General features: G+C 44.9%; 1 protein-coding gene across 1 annotated transcript in view; it reads right to left on the bottom strand.

The window, feature by feature from the left end:
• The window catches only part of spon1a (spondin 1a), a gene marked incomplete at both ends in the record, with an annotated part of 82857 nt that overhangs the window by 50418 nt on the left and 14939 nt on the right, over positions 1-17500 (bottom strand). Inside the window, 3 exons of the mRNA XM_083650635.1 lie at positions 8885-9033; positions 12776-12898; positions 13379-13452. Of these exons, the coding sequence (XP_083506761.1) occupies positions 8885-9033; positions 12776-12898; positions 13379-13452 (346 nt within the window). The remainder of the gene's footprint in view (positions 1-8884; positions 9034-12775; positions 12899-13378; positions 13453-17500) is intronic.

Below are 17500 nucleotides of genomic sequence, written 5' to 3'. Positions count from 1 at the left end.
CGTACCTGTGTGACTCATCTCACTAACACATTTACACAACACACAGCCTCACAAACAAATCAATTACAAATAGTATCAACATCAACTGTTCAGCAAGTAAAGAGTAATGATATATTGAGAAATCATTGTTCTATTGAGTTATTTTCTGTTGTCATTAGAAACGCTGTCTGTCTTTAGAATGGTGATGTCATTAGAACACGGCGACGTCATTCGACTATTTTCTGTGGAATCTAAAAGTAGAAAGGCCTGCATGGAAGATAAAAGGCAGAGGTTCCACTCATGAATCATACTTGTACCTACACACTTGGCGTGGAGCCGCTTGTGATCCTCTTACAAAGCCAAGCAGAGGCTGATGAGTCGGCCAAGGAATTAAAATGGTGGAGGATATAAATGTGTCGGTTGGATCTGGCATTCTGAATGAAGTCGAGGTGAGGAGCGGTTTGATCTCCGCATGCTGTTTGATGGGAGCTTGGATCTCAAAAAGACATTATAAAACTTAATGATGCAAGGAAGGAAGGGAGCAAGCGGGCTCTCTTTAATAAGCCAATACATTAAGCCCATCCTAATCTGTCGGCCACATACACATACATAGGCGGGTGCAGAGAGGAGATGACGAAGAGCAGGTGGTCATCATCAATATGTCAACCATTAGATGGAAACTTACTATTTTCATAGTTCCCCCTCCAACTGTACTTATGTAAGTGTGTGTGTGTGTGTGTGTGTGTGTGTGTGTGTGTGTGTGTGTGTGTGTGTGTGTGTGTGTGTGAGTGAGTGCGTGCATGTGTGCGTGCATGCGTGATTGCATGAGACACTTCAGAGCAGTGTGTGGTAGGTAGGTTCCACAATGGCAAGAAGGAACCTCAGCTACTGTACTGTATGTCTCAAAGTGCTTTGGGATGCAGGCCTCAGTCAGAAGAAACAACACGCAAAGTAATCCGCACAGTCTGTGTTCTGTGTGGTTTTGTCAGCCACTATTCACTTAAAAATAACTCCGCTTCATCCCCCCCCCCCCTCTCATGGCAATCTCTCGTACAATAACAAACTGAGCAATACGATGAACGTCTGCCTTGGCATCTGTGAAAGACTTGCGGCACCGTAACAAACAGGGCTCCTGTGAGGTTTCTGTGACTGGTCTGTACCTCCACAGGGGCGGGACTAAAAAGACATGTGAGGACGAGAGCTTTCACTGATGTGTGCAGTGAAACAGGGAGGCAAGTCGGGGTTTACATACATGCAGAGTCACACACACACACACACACACACACGTTATGCAAATGTGAAAATCTACAATTCTCCACCCACGCCACGGTCCTCATTACTCTACGTGCCACTTACAGATGGCACACCTTGCTGTAGCTTCTCCATCTAGACGCACTCTCACCACAACTCATTAGTGTACAATTATAATCCAAATCCTTCTCGGGTGCACAGACGAGGAGAGAGAGAGAGGGAGAGAGAGAGAGAGAGAGAGAGAGAGAGAGAGAGAGATTAACAGCAGCACAGTAATAGTAATCATATACAGTATGCTGCAAAAAGGGAGACAAGCCGCCCATTGCATTCCATAACACCTAAACTGCGATCATTTTGCCCATCATGCAATGTAGAACGTGACCATTTCTACTCTAGCCACAATATTAATTTCCATGTAGGCTACAATGCTCTATGCAGCCGTGGAAGAGCAACAAGGCACTCTGTAACATCACCAAATAACCCAGCACTACATTTCTTGTATTCCATGGGGATCCAGGGGTTATCCTGGAGTCTCCAAGCCAATCCACAAACTCTGTCGCCTATAAAGCCAGGCACCACTAGACGGCACGGTGGCTCAGTGGTTAGCACTGCTGCCTCACAGCAAGAAGGTCCCGGGTTAGAACCCCGGTCCGTCCCAGGTCCTTTCTGTGTGGATTTTGCATGTTCTCCCCGTGTTTGTGTGGGGTTTCTCCGGGTGCTCCGGTTTCCTCCCCACCATCAAAGACATGTATGTTAGGGTTAATACTCCTGTCAGTGCCCCTGACCAAGGAAATGGCAAAAGAACTGGAGTTGGTCCCCGGGCGCTGCACTGCGGCTGCCCACTGCTCCTAGTTCTAGGAAGGTTCCTAGTAGAGGATGGGTCAAATGCAGAGGATGAATTTCCCCACGGGGATAAATAAAGGATAACTTAACTCTAAGATGCCACACAAAGAAGTGAGGAGCACGGCTGTGCCACGTGACAATGATCTCTATTCCCTGATGTTAATGTGTTCCATCTCCTTTTGGCTCCAGCCTGGAGTCGCCTTGTTAGCTATAGCGCTCAGCGGCACAGCTGTGGAGCCACAGTACAGTGTGCTGTAAGCGTCCACACTGGCAGTAATGGAAATCAGCCCATGTTGTGAGAGGAAATGGGAGATTTCATAATCCGTCCGAGGCCTTGGCCTTGCTCGCTGGTCCATGGCCAAAGTCTCATTAAACTTCTCATTAGTGACACGCTGAGCTTCTGTAATGGCTGAACACATATACAAATCACCTCCGGCGGGAAAGGAGCGATTGCAATGTATCCAGGCTGCATCTCTGCACTGCCAAATCCTCAGATAAGAGTATTTGTAATTGGCAAATGGAATAGAATGGACACTTGTTTACAGCCTCGGGAGGCGATGTGTGAAACCTGGACACCTCATTACATTCTATAGCTCACCTATAGCCAAACTGCCCTGTGCCTTAAACCCCAACACACATCTGATATATAAATATATAAATAAATGAATACATACATAAATACGTAAATAAATACATACATAAATACGTAAATAAATACATAAATACATACATAAATACATTATATATATATATATATATATATATATATATATATATATATATATATATATATATTGTAGAAGGAATCTCCTGCGCTTCAACCCCTCCACAGAGGGAGGTCGGTGCTCTCAGAACAGGACAAAACAATGTAAACAGGTCAATGGGCCACTTCCAAAAGGACTAACCCAATGAGTGAGCTGGAGCACACGAAGTCACTTAAATAAATTTAATAAAGGTACAAAACTGACGTTTCGACGCGCACTGCGTCTTCTTCAGAGTCAAAAAAACCTGAAGAAGACGCAGTGCGCGTCGAAACGTCAGTTTTGTACCTTTATTAAATTTATTTAAGTGACTTCGTGTGCTCCAGCTCACTCATTGGGTTAGTCCTTTTGGAAGTGGCCCATTGACCTGTTTACATATACCGGTATATATATATATTATATATATATATATATATATGACAAAAGTTGATCTCCATCTCTGGTGACAAGACATTGTGCATCTAATCAAAGTGTCCTCTCATCCACTGTGCCTTGCCATCTTCTGCTGCTCATTTGGATGCATGAATTCGTAAAAGGCTAACGATGGCCACGCTTATCTTCTTAAACAGAGCGTTTGAATGTGATGAGTGGCATCATGGTGTCATGATTGACTGTTTGTGTGGGGTGAAGAGGTGCTTCCACTGTGTGGGTGAAGGCTCTGTTTGAGAGGGCTCTTACATGCAATCATATTTTTCATGACCAGCGGGCCACATGGGAGGGGCTGATATGAACAGGCCTAGCAGGAGCCAGAGCCATTTATATAGAAGAGTTGCGACATCTCCGTTCACTCCAATGGACCAGTTTTATTACTCTCAAGAGTTCCCGGAAGTAAGGTTCTGGATTAAGCAGCGCTGTCGAGTTGCAGCAAAATGGACAGTTTGTGATGTACTTTGTTTAAAGAATCAAATTGTACACTATCAGCGTTATTTTAGCATTCAAAAGTAGCGCGTGGCTCCTTCCTGGCTATTCATTGGCTACTGAGTCACGCATTTTGGTCCTCCGCTGATGCCACTCTCATACTAGTTTGCTCTGGCAGGAGCGAGCAGTTGCTTCCAAAGTGTATGTGAATCAGGGCAAAGCGTGCGTGTCACATCTTCACTCCTTTTAATGAAAACCAAATCGAAAGAAGACACTCTTGTATGTAGGGATGATAATGATTCATCGACAATTGATTAATCGCCATTAAGAATTTGAATGATCAAACTATATGTTACCGATTGATCAACAATGTAGGCTATGTGTTATTTTCTCATTTATATTTTCTTTGCTGAAATGATTTAACATCACAAGGGCGAAATTTAACTTTCACTGCTCATACATAGGAAGAAGAAAGACAAGATAGCTAGAGAATTACACCCCAAAACAACAGTTATTCATTGTAAACATTGTAATACAATGTTGAAATCCGTCACGTCCACAAGCACAATGACAGCTAATGCAGGAAGTTTAGTTGGTTGATTAACTTGTTGAGTAAGCCTAAAGACTTTGTATTTTTTATTTTGTATGTCAAAAGCTGTTTTTTTTATATATACTGTAATGATTAATCGATTAATTGATCGTTAACATGACCAATTAATCGATTAAGGAAATTGATAAAAAGAAAATGCATCCCTACTTGTATGTTATCTTGGGTTTGAACGCTGGGCTTTAACATTTTCCGGCTACTCTGAAGATGTTTCAGTTCCCAGGAGACAGACCTGTGTAAAGAGTTTTCCACCAGACAGCTGATGATGATGAGTGGCAACAGCCTTGTCCCTGCTCCCCCAAGGGCGACAAACTCAGATGGAAAATAAAGCCATCACACTCTGCATTGACATGTGCGTGTGTGTGTGTGTGTGTGTGTGTGTGTGTGTGTGTGTGTGTGTGCGTGTGTGTGTGTGTGTGTGTGTGTGTGTGCATGAGTGTGTGTGTGCATGAGTGTGTGTGTGTGTGTGTGTGTGTGTGTGTGTGTGTGCGTGTGTGTGTGTGTGTGTGTGTGTGCATGAGTGTGTGTGTGCATGAGTGTGTGTGTGTGTGTGTGTATGTGTGTGTGTGTGTGTGTGTGTGTGTGTGTGTGTGTGTGTGTGTGTGTGTGTGTGTGTGTGTGTGTGTGTGTGTGTGTGTGCGTGTGTGTGTGTGTGTGTGCATGAGTGTGTGTGTGCATGAGTGTGTGTGTGTGTGTGTGTGTGTGTGTGTGTGTGTGTGTGTGTGTGTGTGTGTGTGTGTGTGTGTGTGTGTGTGTGTGTGGTCTGCATGCCTGCTTGGCTCTGCAAATGAAACTTTGTATGAACACTATAAGATCAGTGAACCCCTTGGCTGGAATCGAGGCTGGCTATGAATATCAATTTTGCATTCATCGCTAGTTGCTCCCCCCGACGCCCCACCTGACACAAAAGCAAATCAGTTTTTCTGTTTGTGTCAGCATTTACCAAGAAGCGCTCCAGTGCTCAGAAGAGGGAGGCTCCTTCAACCCAGCGGCTCGCACACCTCAAGGGCAAGGAGAGACTCTCTGTGTGTTCATGTACAGTAGGATGAAGTTGTATGAAAGTGGATGCAATGAAAGCCTGCGGGAGTGCAGTAGTTGCTTCAGGCAAGAAAAAAAGGTATGTCAGGAAGGTCAGCCATAGGAAGCCCCTGTCTTGTGAGCAGTGGCGTAGGCAGAAATTCAATTATGGGTGGGCCTGGATAAAATTGGTGGGGCACAGACAATCCATAACATCTAGGAATTTTGCACGAAATTTCTGGATGTCATGAAGTCGTCATGCATTAGACTCTGGAGATGATGTGCCCTGCGTTTTTAAGATACAAAATTATTAGCTAGCAAGGCAGCAGCAAGTTTGCCTCTAGAAAACAACCAATTAATTATTATTATTATTATTATTATTTTTTGATGGGCCAGGGCAAGAAGTGGGCGGGCCTGTGCCTACCTGGGCCCGCCCGTAGAAACGCCCCTGCTTGTGAGGGATCATGACTTGTGTATATGGACATACTACCACCGGGACGTCACCCATTGGTTTGTGGACTCCTGTTTTGAAGCCTCACGTTTGGCATTTGACCGTCGCCATCTTGTTTTGTTGGGAGTCAGAACCCCATGGTAGTGTCCTCGCCTTGCAACTCCTGCGTCGCAAGAGAGCTGGTTTGAGTCCCAAATGTGTTCCCCATTTTCTGTACTTTGGCCAATTTTCCCCCTTCTGCCCCCGTCGCTGTTCCACCCACTCTGCCAATCTGGGGAGAGCCGTAGACTAGCACCATGCTTCCTCCGTCACATGCGCAATTGCTAGCCGCTTCTTGTCACCTGACAGTGGGGAGCTTCACCGACAGGATGTAGCATGTGGGAGGATCACACTATTCCCACCGGTTCCCTTCCGCCCCGAACAGGCGCCCCGACCGACCAGAGGAGGCGCTAGTGCAGCGACCAGGACACATACCCTAAATCCGCGGGTTCCCACACGCAGACACAGCCAATCGTGCCAGTATGGACGCCCGACCAAGCCGTAGGTTACACAGGGGCGTGGACATGCAACCCTCGTGTTGGTAGGCAGGAACTCTACCGCTACACTACCTGGACTGTCGACATTCAACAATCTTAGAGCCATTATTGTGAAACTAAAACTTTGTGTGCTGTGGATGTTTGCTATTTCACAATTATTTATGAGATTGTGTTTTACACACGCACACACGGACGTGTGCGCACACACACACACACACACACACACACACACACACACACACACACACACACACACACACACACACACACACACACACACACACACACACACACACACACACACACACACACACACACACACAGCCATGTATAGAAAATTGCAGAAAAGGGTTGATGGATCTGTTTTCAGGCAATGAATAATAATAGCAGCTTGGTTACCAGCAGCAGGCCAATCAAGGTTCATATTGATCGTCTGTGTAATCATCACCCTGGGTTCATGTGTCAGCCCACTTCACAATCCCACTTGACTATCGAGCAGCCGTTCTCAACAAGCACAGTCGGCTGCACTCTAATCATCCAGTTCTGCTCGTTGACCTGAGCAGGACTATATAGGCTACTGTAGATTATACATATAGGACACATAGTATATAGATCTACTGTACTGTAGATTCAAAATGATGCAATTATCTGCACCTATTGAGAGCAGATGTATGCTGCTCTTCACTCAAGCTGTAGCGTAATCGCTGGATAACCGTACAGGTGCTGGTGAAATAAAGACATTGTACACTGTAAACACAGTCACAATGAAGAATACTTATGGAATGGATATTTTCAGTACACCTAAATTTAAATTAGTTAGATTAAGATTAACCTCACCTATAGGATTAGAGCAGATGCAGTTGATCCAGTCACAGACATAAGAATAATACAGTAAAGGTCTTTGCACACACAGTCCGATTGTTTTAGTATGCATGTTTTTTAATCCGTCATCTGAAAACACAGATGGGTCCCAGCTCGCAAAAATCTATTGACTGATGCGAAAAACGCAGAAAATCGAACCTCGTCCGAAAACTTAAATGACGGACGTAATTGTCGGACTCGGTGTGTCAATGATGATTGACACAAATGAGGTCGTATTCTTTTTTTTTCCAGTGCGTCAATTTCGGACGAAAATACGGACTTGGTGTGCAAAAGCTATAAGGCATGTACAGTAATAATATGTAAGACGTGCAGTAATAACACGGTAATGTGCAGTGATAGCAGTAAGAAGGTAGCAGTGAGGCAGAGACCCCAGCGCTCACACACTGTGCTCTCATTATCTGCTGTGACTCCAGGTCTTCAATATTAGCCAACAATAAGCACTCTGCAGGACCATCTGCTCAGCCAGCACTGGTTATTTTAAGACTGAGAGAGACAGTCATGGACAAGGAGCAGAGAAGAAAGATACCAGGCTATTTGTGGAAGAAGAGAGAGAAGAAGAGGCCTAAAGAGACGGGGCGTGAGAAGTAGCCCCAAGTTGTGGAATATAGAAAATATATGTGCGAAAGGTGAATGGTGTGAACAACAGTTTGGACGTGAGACTGAAGGATATTTCCCTTGAGCGCAGTAAGGGAGACATAACTGAAGCTCATTTCAAATCACAATTATTAATTGAGAGGACAGAAAAGTAACAGCCACTTCCAACAGATCACCTCCTGAATATCCTGTCGGTGGGGTCATTACTGCACATTGTACATTTTCTTTGCGATGCGAGATTGCTAGTACTGTACATAGTAATAAGGAAATCCATCTCATAACTAAACTAGAGGTGCACTCGGAGTGCGCATACCTCCTCCGCCAAGGCCAATACTCCAGTCTGCTATGGTATGCAAATGTTGTGAGCCAGATCGGAACCCTAACCCTGACCTGACCCACCCACATACTCCTAACAGAACCCCAACCCTGACCCACCCATATCCTCCTAATAGGTTTGTGAGATTGCTGAGTGGGCCAGCAGCAGGGTCAGCCATGTCATTGCTGCCATCATCCTAGCCTGTTGTTATTGCTGAACCTGATTCAATAAAACACCACTTGATAACTTTTTGATTCCCTTTTCTTTTAACATCCAAGAGATGGTTATATCCAATCCTGCGTGTTGGTAAATGTGCATGTAGTGGCAAGCTAAGAAAAGGATAGATGGTTGAAAGCACACCATGGCCCATATCTTCTGAATTTCGGCGCAATGGTGGCACTGGGCAATTGGTGCCAGGCGTCAGTGCATCTGGAGGCGTGCCCAAGTCGCTTTGCTAGCCTCCACAGCGCGCATCTACAGTAGCAGTTTGTGGGGGCGCAAAGGTGAAATGGGCTAAGCTTACATGTGGAATTATTCACAGGCGTGGTCAGGGCTAAGATCTACACCAGTGATATGCAGCTCCTACATGTATCTTTCCAATCCTAGTGGAGGTAGAAAATTCCCAGACAGCAAAAAGCTTAACTTTTTATCAATAAAAATCTTGCATTTGACAAAATACTCATAGACATATGAGTAATATGCATATCTTAGTGGTAAAAATGCATACATATTGTAATGTTTAAAATGTATTATTTTTCTGTTCTCTGGTGAATTGCTGGTGAATCTTACCTTCTGCCTGATCTCCTCCTCCATTTTGACCGGGGAGCCCAGTTCAGCCACCTGCTTCACCCCGTCGCTGGAGAAGCCACCGTACTCCCACAGCACATAGCTCCTAGAGTGGGACGCTCCAATGATGGCTGACCAGTGATTAGCCCGACCTGGTGAGGTTAGACAACAAAACAGCCCCTTCAGTTGGAAACACCTGACCTGTTAGTTTCCCAGATGCATTCTAGCAGTATAAGACTATGATTCTTCTCTTGTAAGTTTTGTTGCCTCATTAATTACATTCTTCACTCATTACCACTAATTGTGTTTTTCTCTCATTCATTTGAATCCTCGAGCCTCACTACAGTTCTCTGAGCACGTCTATATTAGAACAATCAGGCAGGAAATATCAACCAGAGTTTTGAACTACATGAAGAAACATGCAATGCCCTTTCCCCACTACCTTCCAAAACTCCAAACTCCTACCCCAGGCAGTGCTACAGACTATATGAAAGTCTTTGTTATGTGAATGGAGGCTATATCTGACCAGTCTATAGCAGCTCAATTTATTCCTCTCATATATCATTTCCTTTTGCAATTCACGGGTACAGGGTGTGTGCATACCAGTGCAATCAATCACTTTTAGACTGGGCTGCAGTCTAATTTAATTTAATAATGCAAGGGTGATAACCACCACTTAAAATGAGTAAATCTAGATTTTAAAGGATTCACCCTTAAATATTTAAAAATAAATTCTGTTGTTGCCCATTCATTCTCTCTCTCTCTCTCTCTCTCTTGCTCCCTCCCCCTTACTCTCTCTATCTTTCTGGTACAGGCCAATCTCTCTCTCCCTCCCTCCCTCTCTCTCTCTCTTTCTCTCTTTCTCTCTGGTACAGGCCAATCTCTGTCTCTCTCTCTCTCTCTCTCTCTCTCTCCCTCTGTCTCTCTGGTACAGCCAGGCCAAGGGCTTGCGTGCCCAAGTGACATGAGGGACTTCTATTCAGAGCTCTAGACCTGTGAGCATATGGAGGATGCAGGAGTGGCACTATCTAGTCCATCACGGGTGACAGCAGAAACTAAAGCCAGGCTTGAGCCTCCATTTTCAGCCGTGCACCTGCTATGGAAGTACAGTAACCTTGCGAGGCAGCTGGATTTGCGATCACACCACAACAGTCCCCTCTGGCAGCATCTGGTTAGTATGGAAGTGCTCTCTGTTGACTTTTACGAGTTATTTTGGGGCATCTCAATGATAGTCTGACTGGAGTGTTGCTACTGTTGAGCCGCGGGAGGGAGGGCGGTCCAGAATGGGAGATCTGCTGGAGATCAACATCAAGAGGCCTGTGGCCCTGTTAGGAAACAAGCCGAAGGAAGTGATGGTGCAGGTCAGACACGCTTCACTCCTACTGTGTTCCCAGCACGTCCATTATGGATAACCTCGGCTTGATTTCAGTTGTTTTGGACATCTGTATGGTAGGTGGAATGAGTTTAGTCTGATATCAGTAGACAGGGAAAAGGAATTTGAACAATCTCAATGTGTTTGGTTTCGGCACTGAAGTTATCGTTATGTTTACAGTAAAGCACTCTTTGTGGACATTTGAGGACTCTATCACCAATAAGTTCATCTTCCCCCCATTAGTTGTTTGTTTTTTAAGGATAGTGTTGTTTTATTTTTTGTTTATTTGTGAGTGGCCATTTTCTTCCACTGTTGTGTGGTGAAACATATTTCTGAAAGTTTTTGTAAGTTTCTGACCTGGGCGGCCAAACTAACACTGCCAATAATTTGATAGCTTCAGCACTACAGTATGGCTGCAGTTTGCGTTTTTAGATGCATCATCCGGACTTTTGGCTAAGGTTCAGACAGCATTAGTTGACCTTTTCTGAGGTGGGTATAGCACCGGGCACCAATCTACTCTGGTCAGTAAGGGTGGCTGCCTTCCATCTCCTGTTTGTCCAGAAGTGTCTCTATGACGCAGGGGGAGGGAAGGTGGACAGCAGTGACAGGGTTTGTGCTGATAGGAGCAACGTCTGTTAAAGACCTGCCACCATTTCACACGGGTCAGTTTAGAATATGGAGACTGGCACCTTCGGCCTCCCTCACCACACAGGGAGGAGGGCAGCTACAAATGACAGTACCTGCTTTACAGGGCCCAGGTCAACAAGGTCTGCTGTGCAGCAGGTGGAGAAGTACAGAGGGAGGGATGCTTGACAGATGAGTTGGGTAACTATGTGGACAGGTGACGTGCGATGGAGATTTTTTACATGGTATAGCTGTGAATGAATCCCAATGTTAGCATTCAGTGCTTTTTGTCCACACATAGAGATTAATAGAGCTGTTTTATGGACTTTATTTGATCCTCTGCATATTCCCTTCTGATTCAGATGTCTGTAAAAAAAAAAGAAGAAAGAACAGAGAACGTCATGACAACACAAAATAAGGAGAATAAAAAATGTCAGTTGTCGAGTTGAGGTCAATGGCCTTTGTCAATGTCCATTTTATGAGTAGGAAACTACTGGTGGAATCAGGCCAAACTCGTGTATTTGAAGTGTTTATCAATGTTGTTATAGCTCGGATAAAATTGGATTTTCCCCACTACAACGCAATGAGAGGTCTTGTGCTTGCGAACATAATAATACTTACAAAACAGCTTCATGTATTGTCAGGGGCAAAGGGTTGCATTTTGCAGGCATGCTATGCTAGGCTAAGCAGACAGGAGATGGAAGGTGACTGCAGCTTGTTTGTCTTTGTTCCTTTGGTTTTGCTTTGTTTTCTTGGCTTTTGTTTTGTTGTGTATGTTTTCAGCCTGTACGTCAATGTACTGCTTGCCTTAATTAAGAGGAAATTGGCTGTGACCGGGCACTGCTTTATTTGGTCAATAAAGAGTTGTTTCTCTCTCCCTCTCTCATTAACTAAATGTATGTCCCCTCTGTCCGAGAGGGCTGCTATCTCTTGGGGTGAATGGCCATACTGTGCTGCACGACTTACAATGGGGACGTGAGGGAGGAAGAAAATAGAACTGTCAAGGTTATCATGTCGGCAGTCAAAAATAAATAAATAAATCCCGTTGGCCTGTTTTATATAGTGACCTTCTGGTCTCAGAATGTGTGTCACCACACTGGTGCTCCATCCCTCTGGTTGAAGGACATCTAGTAAAAATAGAAGGATGACATGTGACATAGTGGCATACTGTATCTCAGGCTAAATATCAAATGATGACAAACTGCTATAATGGCCATTGCGAAGTAAGCTTAATTATTTAGGAACACTTTCATTGGGTTTTGACTGGCGAGCATCATGAAAACACAAACTCAAATAGAGACAGGTTAGCATGTGCTGACTAGTCAGTGATCAGTATTGTATTATACAATAGGCAGTGTTCAATATTATAGCTAAAGGCAGCTAAAGGTTACCTAGGATAGGACTTTGTGCTGCTGCATCGGCGAGAAGAAATCCAAATGCCGTTTCCTAAGAGTCGGAATGGAAACAGTAACCATGCAGCCAACCCCTATCTTCTTTTAAGTGGATCTATCCGTGAGCTGTGTGTTTGTGTGTGTGTGTGTGTGTGTGTGTGTGTGTGAGAGTGTGAGAGTGACTCACACATCAACCACTCTCTCCCCGTAAGCCAGTAAATTAGGGCTCGTCCGGGATCTGTGGCTTTATCTTACTCCACTCTAATCAGTTTATTGATCTGAGCAGCGAGAGCTCGATTCGGAGAGGAGAGCCGCTGGTAATCCCAAACTCTATTCACACCACGAGAGTCAGGCTCAAGGTTATATAGACATCGTAGCAACTCACCGCCCACATGTGGGAAACGCACCCTGGCTATAGCGTTTGAGGCTACAGTGCTATGATTGAGATCAAATGCGTAGATACGGGCTGAGGTGACGTGAAGGAAGAGGAGAGCGGGTTGTGCTTACGCGGGTAGTCTTTGGGATGGATCTTCTCTGACCAGTTCCCGTAGAAGGTGACTCTGTACTTGGCTGTTCCACAGGCGCAACACTCGAGCGGAGGCTTTTCTGTCATCTCGCCATACAGAGACTCTGTACACCCAACAGAAACAGGGGGAGGGGGAGAGACAGAGAGGCGTGAAAAAGAGAGATAGGCAGAAACATACAGAGCAGAAACCGCTCATTAGTGTAAAGGAGCAGGTGAGTGCCTGGGCCCAGCTACGTGTTACAGTGGTGACGGCTGGTTAAAGGGAAACGGGAGAGCGAGGGAGGAAAGGGGAGGAAGTGCAGAACAGCTGTTTTGATCTGTTGCTCAGCGTGGTATCCAAATGTCATGCACAGCGCTATAGGGGGTCGCACTCATTTACGATCATCATTCACATGCCACGGCACAACGGCACAGACGATGATGTCCCTGCATCCAAATCAAGAACCAACAGAAGCTAGAGTAAAAGAGGAAAGACAAGAAAGAGCCAATCAGTGGGAGGAAAAATAGGATACCAGCAGGGGAGATGGATGGAATGGCAAATTCATTGTATATGATGTATTCCATGTCAATAATAGAAGCCCTACCTTTCTCGCACATTCGCTTGGCGAGTGAGCCTTCGTCCTGGAAATAGATGATCCTCTTCTGCACAATGCTTGCCCTACGCATGGAGAGAACAAAGAGAGATGGAGGTGGTGAGAAGGAGAGACTGCTGAGGCAAAATGTAGAAGTGAGAGGCGAAGGGATAGACTGGATTTCACAACAGGCGCAGAAAGATTAGCAAACATGAGAGAGGAGACGTTTTTGGAGAGCATGTGGGAGTTTTGAAGACGAGCAGCAGAAATGGGAAATTCTATGTTTCAAAAAGCTGATAGAGAGCCAACAGGATGGTGGAAGGTGGAGCGGGTGTTGGGTTATCCATAAACATCTTCCTGTGCTTTCAGAAGACCCCATAAGAGCCAGTATCAGAGCCCACAGGGAAATCACTAAATCAGGAGCTCTTTCAGACCGAAAGATTCAACAGCTCTTACAAAGCACAAAATAGCACTTATTAGCATAAAGAAAGACATACTGTATATAGGAGAGAATCATAAGAAGTAAATGAGGCCATGTTCAGACTAGGAGGCCAAATCCAATTTGTGAACTTTAATGACCTATTAATGATTCTATCCAGATTGGTTTTATGAGTCTGGACGCTCCAAGTCTGACTTGTGTCACTTGTCCCAAACCACATATGGAGGTAGTTCCGAATCGGCTTTCGACTTCAGTGTGGACGCGCTGATCACCCAAATCAGATTTGTGGCAGTGCGGACACACTCCCAAATCAGATTTGGGAAACCAATCAAGATAATGACTTTAGCAGCAAATCGGATTTGCCTGTAATGTGAACATGGCCTGAGAGGTTACAGAGCTTAAAAAAAGAAAAGGAGAAAAGGGGGGGGGGGGGGCGTGGATGCATTTTCCCAGGGAAGAGAGTAGGCTACTTTCTTTGCACTGAGCAAGTCCCCGAGGTGTTTTAATTTATGAGAGAAATACACACATACACACAAGGCAAGGCACTGTGTCACGGATAAGACTGATTGACGGGACGAGAGGCCTGGCAGGAGGGAGCTTCTCTAGATAGAGCTGTCTAAGAGGCTTGGTCCTCTGGGCAGCGGGGAACACAGGTCTGAGGGGCCTTGACATGTAAATCAGCCACAAAGCAACTCCTTTCAGAGGCCAGCAGACTTGAGAAAACAACAACAGAAAGCAAGGCACCTAACTTCCTCACAAACAGCCTGTCTTTTTACACCAGCCACGGCCGGGGGAAGGTTTCCATGGAGATCAAAGCAAACGGGATGTTCAGGTCTGATCCAGGTGGGCCCGGTCCAGCTGGAGAGTTTAGATGGCATTTTGTTCTGGAGTAGCAGGCTGAGCTGAAGATGAGCGGCGCCGTGCTGAGCTCATCCCAGTCGCTCGCAGCAAGAAAGACAAGCACAGAGACATGGGAGGAAAGATATCTACACTAAACTACACACAGTAGAACACACTGGAACAAGATCCCTAATGAAATTAAGTCTGCGAATTCTCTGAATGGTTTTAAAAACCTTCTGAAGGGATTCTTGCTGAGTAAGCTGTTAGAGTATGTTGAAATGATTTTTGGAACTTATGTTGGTTCATATCTCATGTTCTTTTATCCTTGAAAATGGAAATAAGTGTTCACACTTTTACATGTATATCCCTTGGATTTTTGTTGTTCTTTATCCAGAATAAAATCAATCAATCAATCAATCAAGCAATCAATCAATCAATCAATCAATCAATCAATCAATCAATCAATCTACTAGCCTATATAAGCAATGGTGCGGGGGTGGGTGGCTCACTGCCTACTAGCCTATATTGTGCAATTAAAAAGGAAAAAAGGAAAAAAACAAAAACACAATGCAGGTATCTAAACAAAGGAGTGCAGACATGGTTATTTGCAGAACCAGAAATGGTTGTTCTACGACATCAGCCAAATCACCATTTTCAGTTGCAGACAGTTGGCACATTTATGTTTCTGTGTGTACAGAAGAACAGATATGTTATTCTGGATTTCTCCCAAACCCACAAATGCAGTATAGCTCATTTCCATGTATTTCCCAGCTTTACCTAGATGACATGATACCAAATCAATTCTGATATGATTCAAAGCCGCTCTGCTCCTGTGTATCTCTCCTGCCTGCCTTTCCAAGCAGCTTTCACATCCATTCTGTTTCATCATCTAGTCTAGTGGTTTAGATGACCGGTATTTTTACAGACTTGGACGCGCAGACCAGAGAGCTGTTAGACCACAGTAACAGTGACTGACAGCAATAGAGCCCTATTAACACAACACAGTCTTTTCTCCTAAGCAGTCAGTGTGTGAGAAAGAGACAGAGAAGGAAGTGAATGAAAGACGGAGAGCGAAAGATCAGCCCTTCACAAAATGGAAGAAACGAGAGGTAATCAGTGCAAATCTTCCATTTCACAGAGGAATGGCCATGGCAGGTTATATCCTGCAGAGCTGCACACTGAGAAGCGGGATATGATGATGATGATGATATGTATAAGTATAGGGAGCAGGCAGTGCCTCTCGGACAGATGTGGATGTAAGGGACACCACCGGCACACCTCTAATTGTCCACGCTTTAATTCAATCTCACCTCAATTTCACATATCTCCCTGAGAGAGTGGGGCACACACTGCCTGACTGCTCGCCCACTTTCCCGGGCTGGCCAGACAATCAGGCAGAGTAATGCTTATTTAACATCCAATTTAAATTCTATCAATGAGATGCTATTAAGGCCTGACTCCCTTTGCCGGGTCCACACCACCGATCCCAATCACCTCAAAAGGGCTCTGATGTGCGTGTGCGTGTGCGTGTGTGTGTGTGTGAGAGAGGAAGAGCAAGAGAGAGATTTTCCATTTTGCATGTTCAGTGGTTGAGTAAAATGACAAAATTAATTCTCAATTTGTTCTATCATCTCCTTCCACTCAAAACCAGGGATTACAATAAATGACAAAAAGAGAAAATATATTTAACCATTGTACAAAAGCAAAATGATTTCACATTTAATTACTGTGGGACTGCTTGGCAATGGTGACCTCTTCAAGTCTGTCATGTGACTTCTGACCGGAGATAAAGTGGTTGTGACAGCTGCGCTCGTGACATTGATCTGATGATGATCACTGATACCCTCGCTGTCTCACTCAGACAGCCCATCTGAAACACATTGCACTGGCCTCCATATCACACAGCAGGAGGTGACGACAAATAAATTGCTTCCCTTCTACAAATGGGAATATAAAGGATAGTGAGTGGCAGGTTCAATGGCACCTGCAATATTTGGCTTATGATGCAGTAGGCTATTCCCCCGGGACCTGGGAGGCAGCTGTGATGCACCCGACAACGTGGATTCAGCCGTGAGAATAGCCTTTGACGAGAGTCTCGCTTTTTGTAATCGGACATGTTTGTTCATATCGCTCAGCTCCCCCTGAAGAGCACAACGGAAATCAATTATTTCCAGACCATTTTAAGGTAAAGCTCAAGTTTTGACCAGAACACAGCTGCGTGTAAAGACCGGCCCAATCCCTCCAATAAAAGCTTAAAGACATCTCCTTGTTTCGGATCGATCACCTCCTGCGGCGGGTTCCAATTCAAATAATAATCCAGCACATATTAAGTGGAAGCTTCAACTTCCTTACAGGCCGGTTTACCTGTACGATTTAAAACGTTCCATTTTTAGGGCATTTAGAGATCACTTGCGCAGACTTGGAGAGATTCCCAGCAACTGCAGCATCGCCCACATTACAAGGAACCAATATTAAGTAGTGCAGAGATCAGCGCCGCAGTGTCCAGACAGACAACAAAGTTAAACATTGTCCACTGAATATAGATAGTGCTTTTGAAGAAAAAAAATCTATATTCTGTGGACGCTTGACTTTCACCTTTTTAGTCTTTTCATTGAAACAGTGCGGAAGCAGCAAGAGACACATTAGAGAAATATCTGGTGCGGTTTGATCAATGCTAAAGTTGCGGGGCGGGGGGACCTAACCGCTCGCCTATCTTTGGGGCAGTGTAGTAGAATATAGATTTGACGGTCGAACCTTAGTTCCAACTTCAGCGCTCTGAGTTCGAGAGCTCCGCGTGCGCATCTAGCCTGACCCCGTCATCACCGACCAACCTCATGCCAGAACCCCAAACCGCC

This window comes from Poromitra crassiceps (assembly GCF_964638095.1).
Source record: "Poromitra crassiceps genome assembly, chromosome: 14".
Classification (NCBI taxonomy): domain Eukaryota; kingdom Metazoa; phylum Chordata; class Actinopteri; order Beryciformes; family Melamphaidae; genus Poromitra; species Poromitra crassiceps.
Note: the sequence above shows the minus strand (reverse complement) of the source record. Positions and strands in the feature narration are given on the sequence as shown.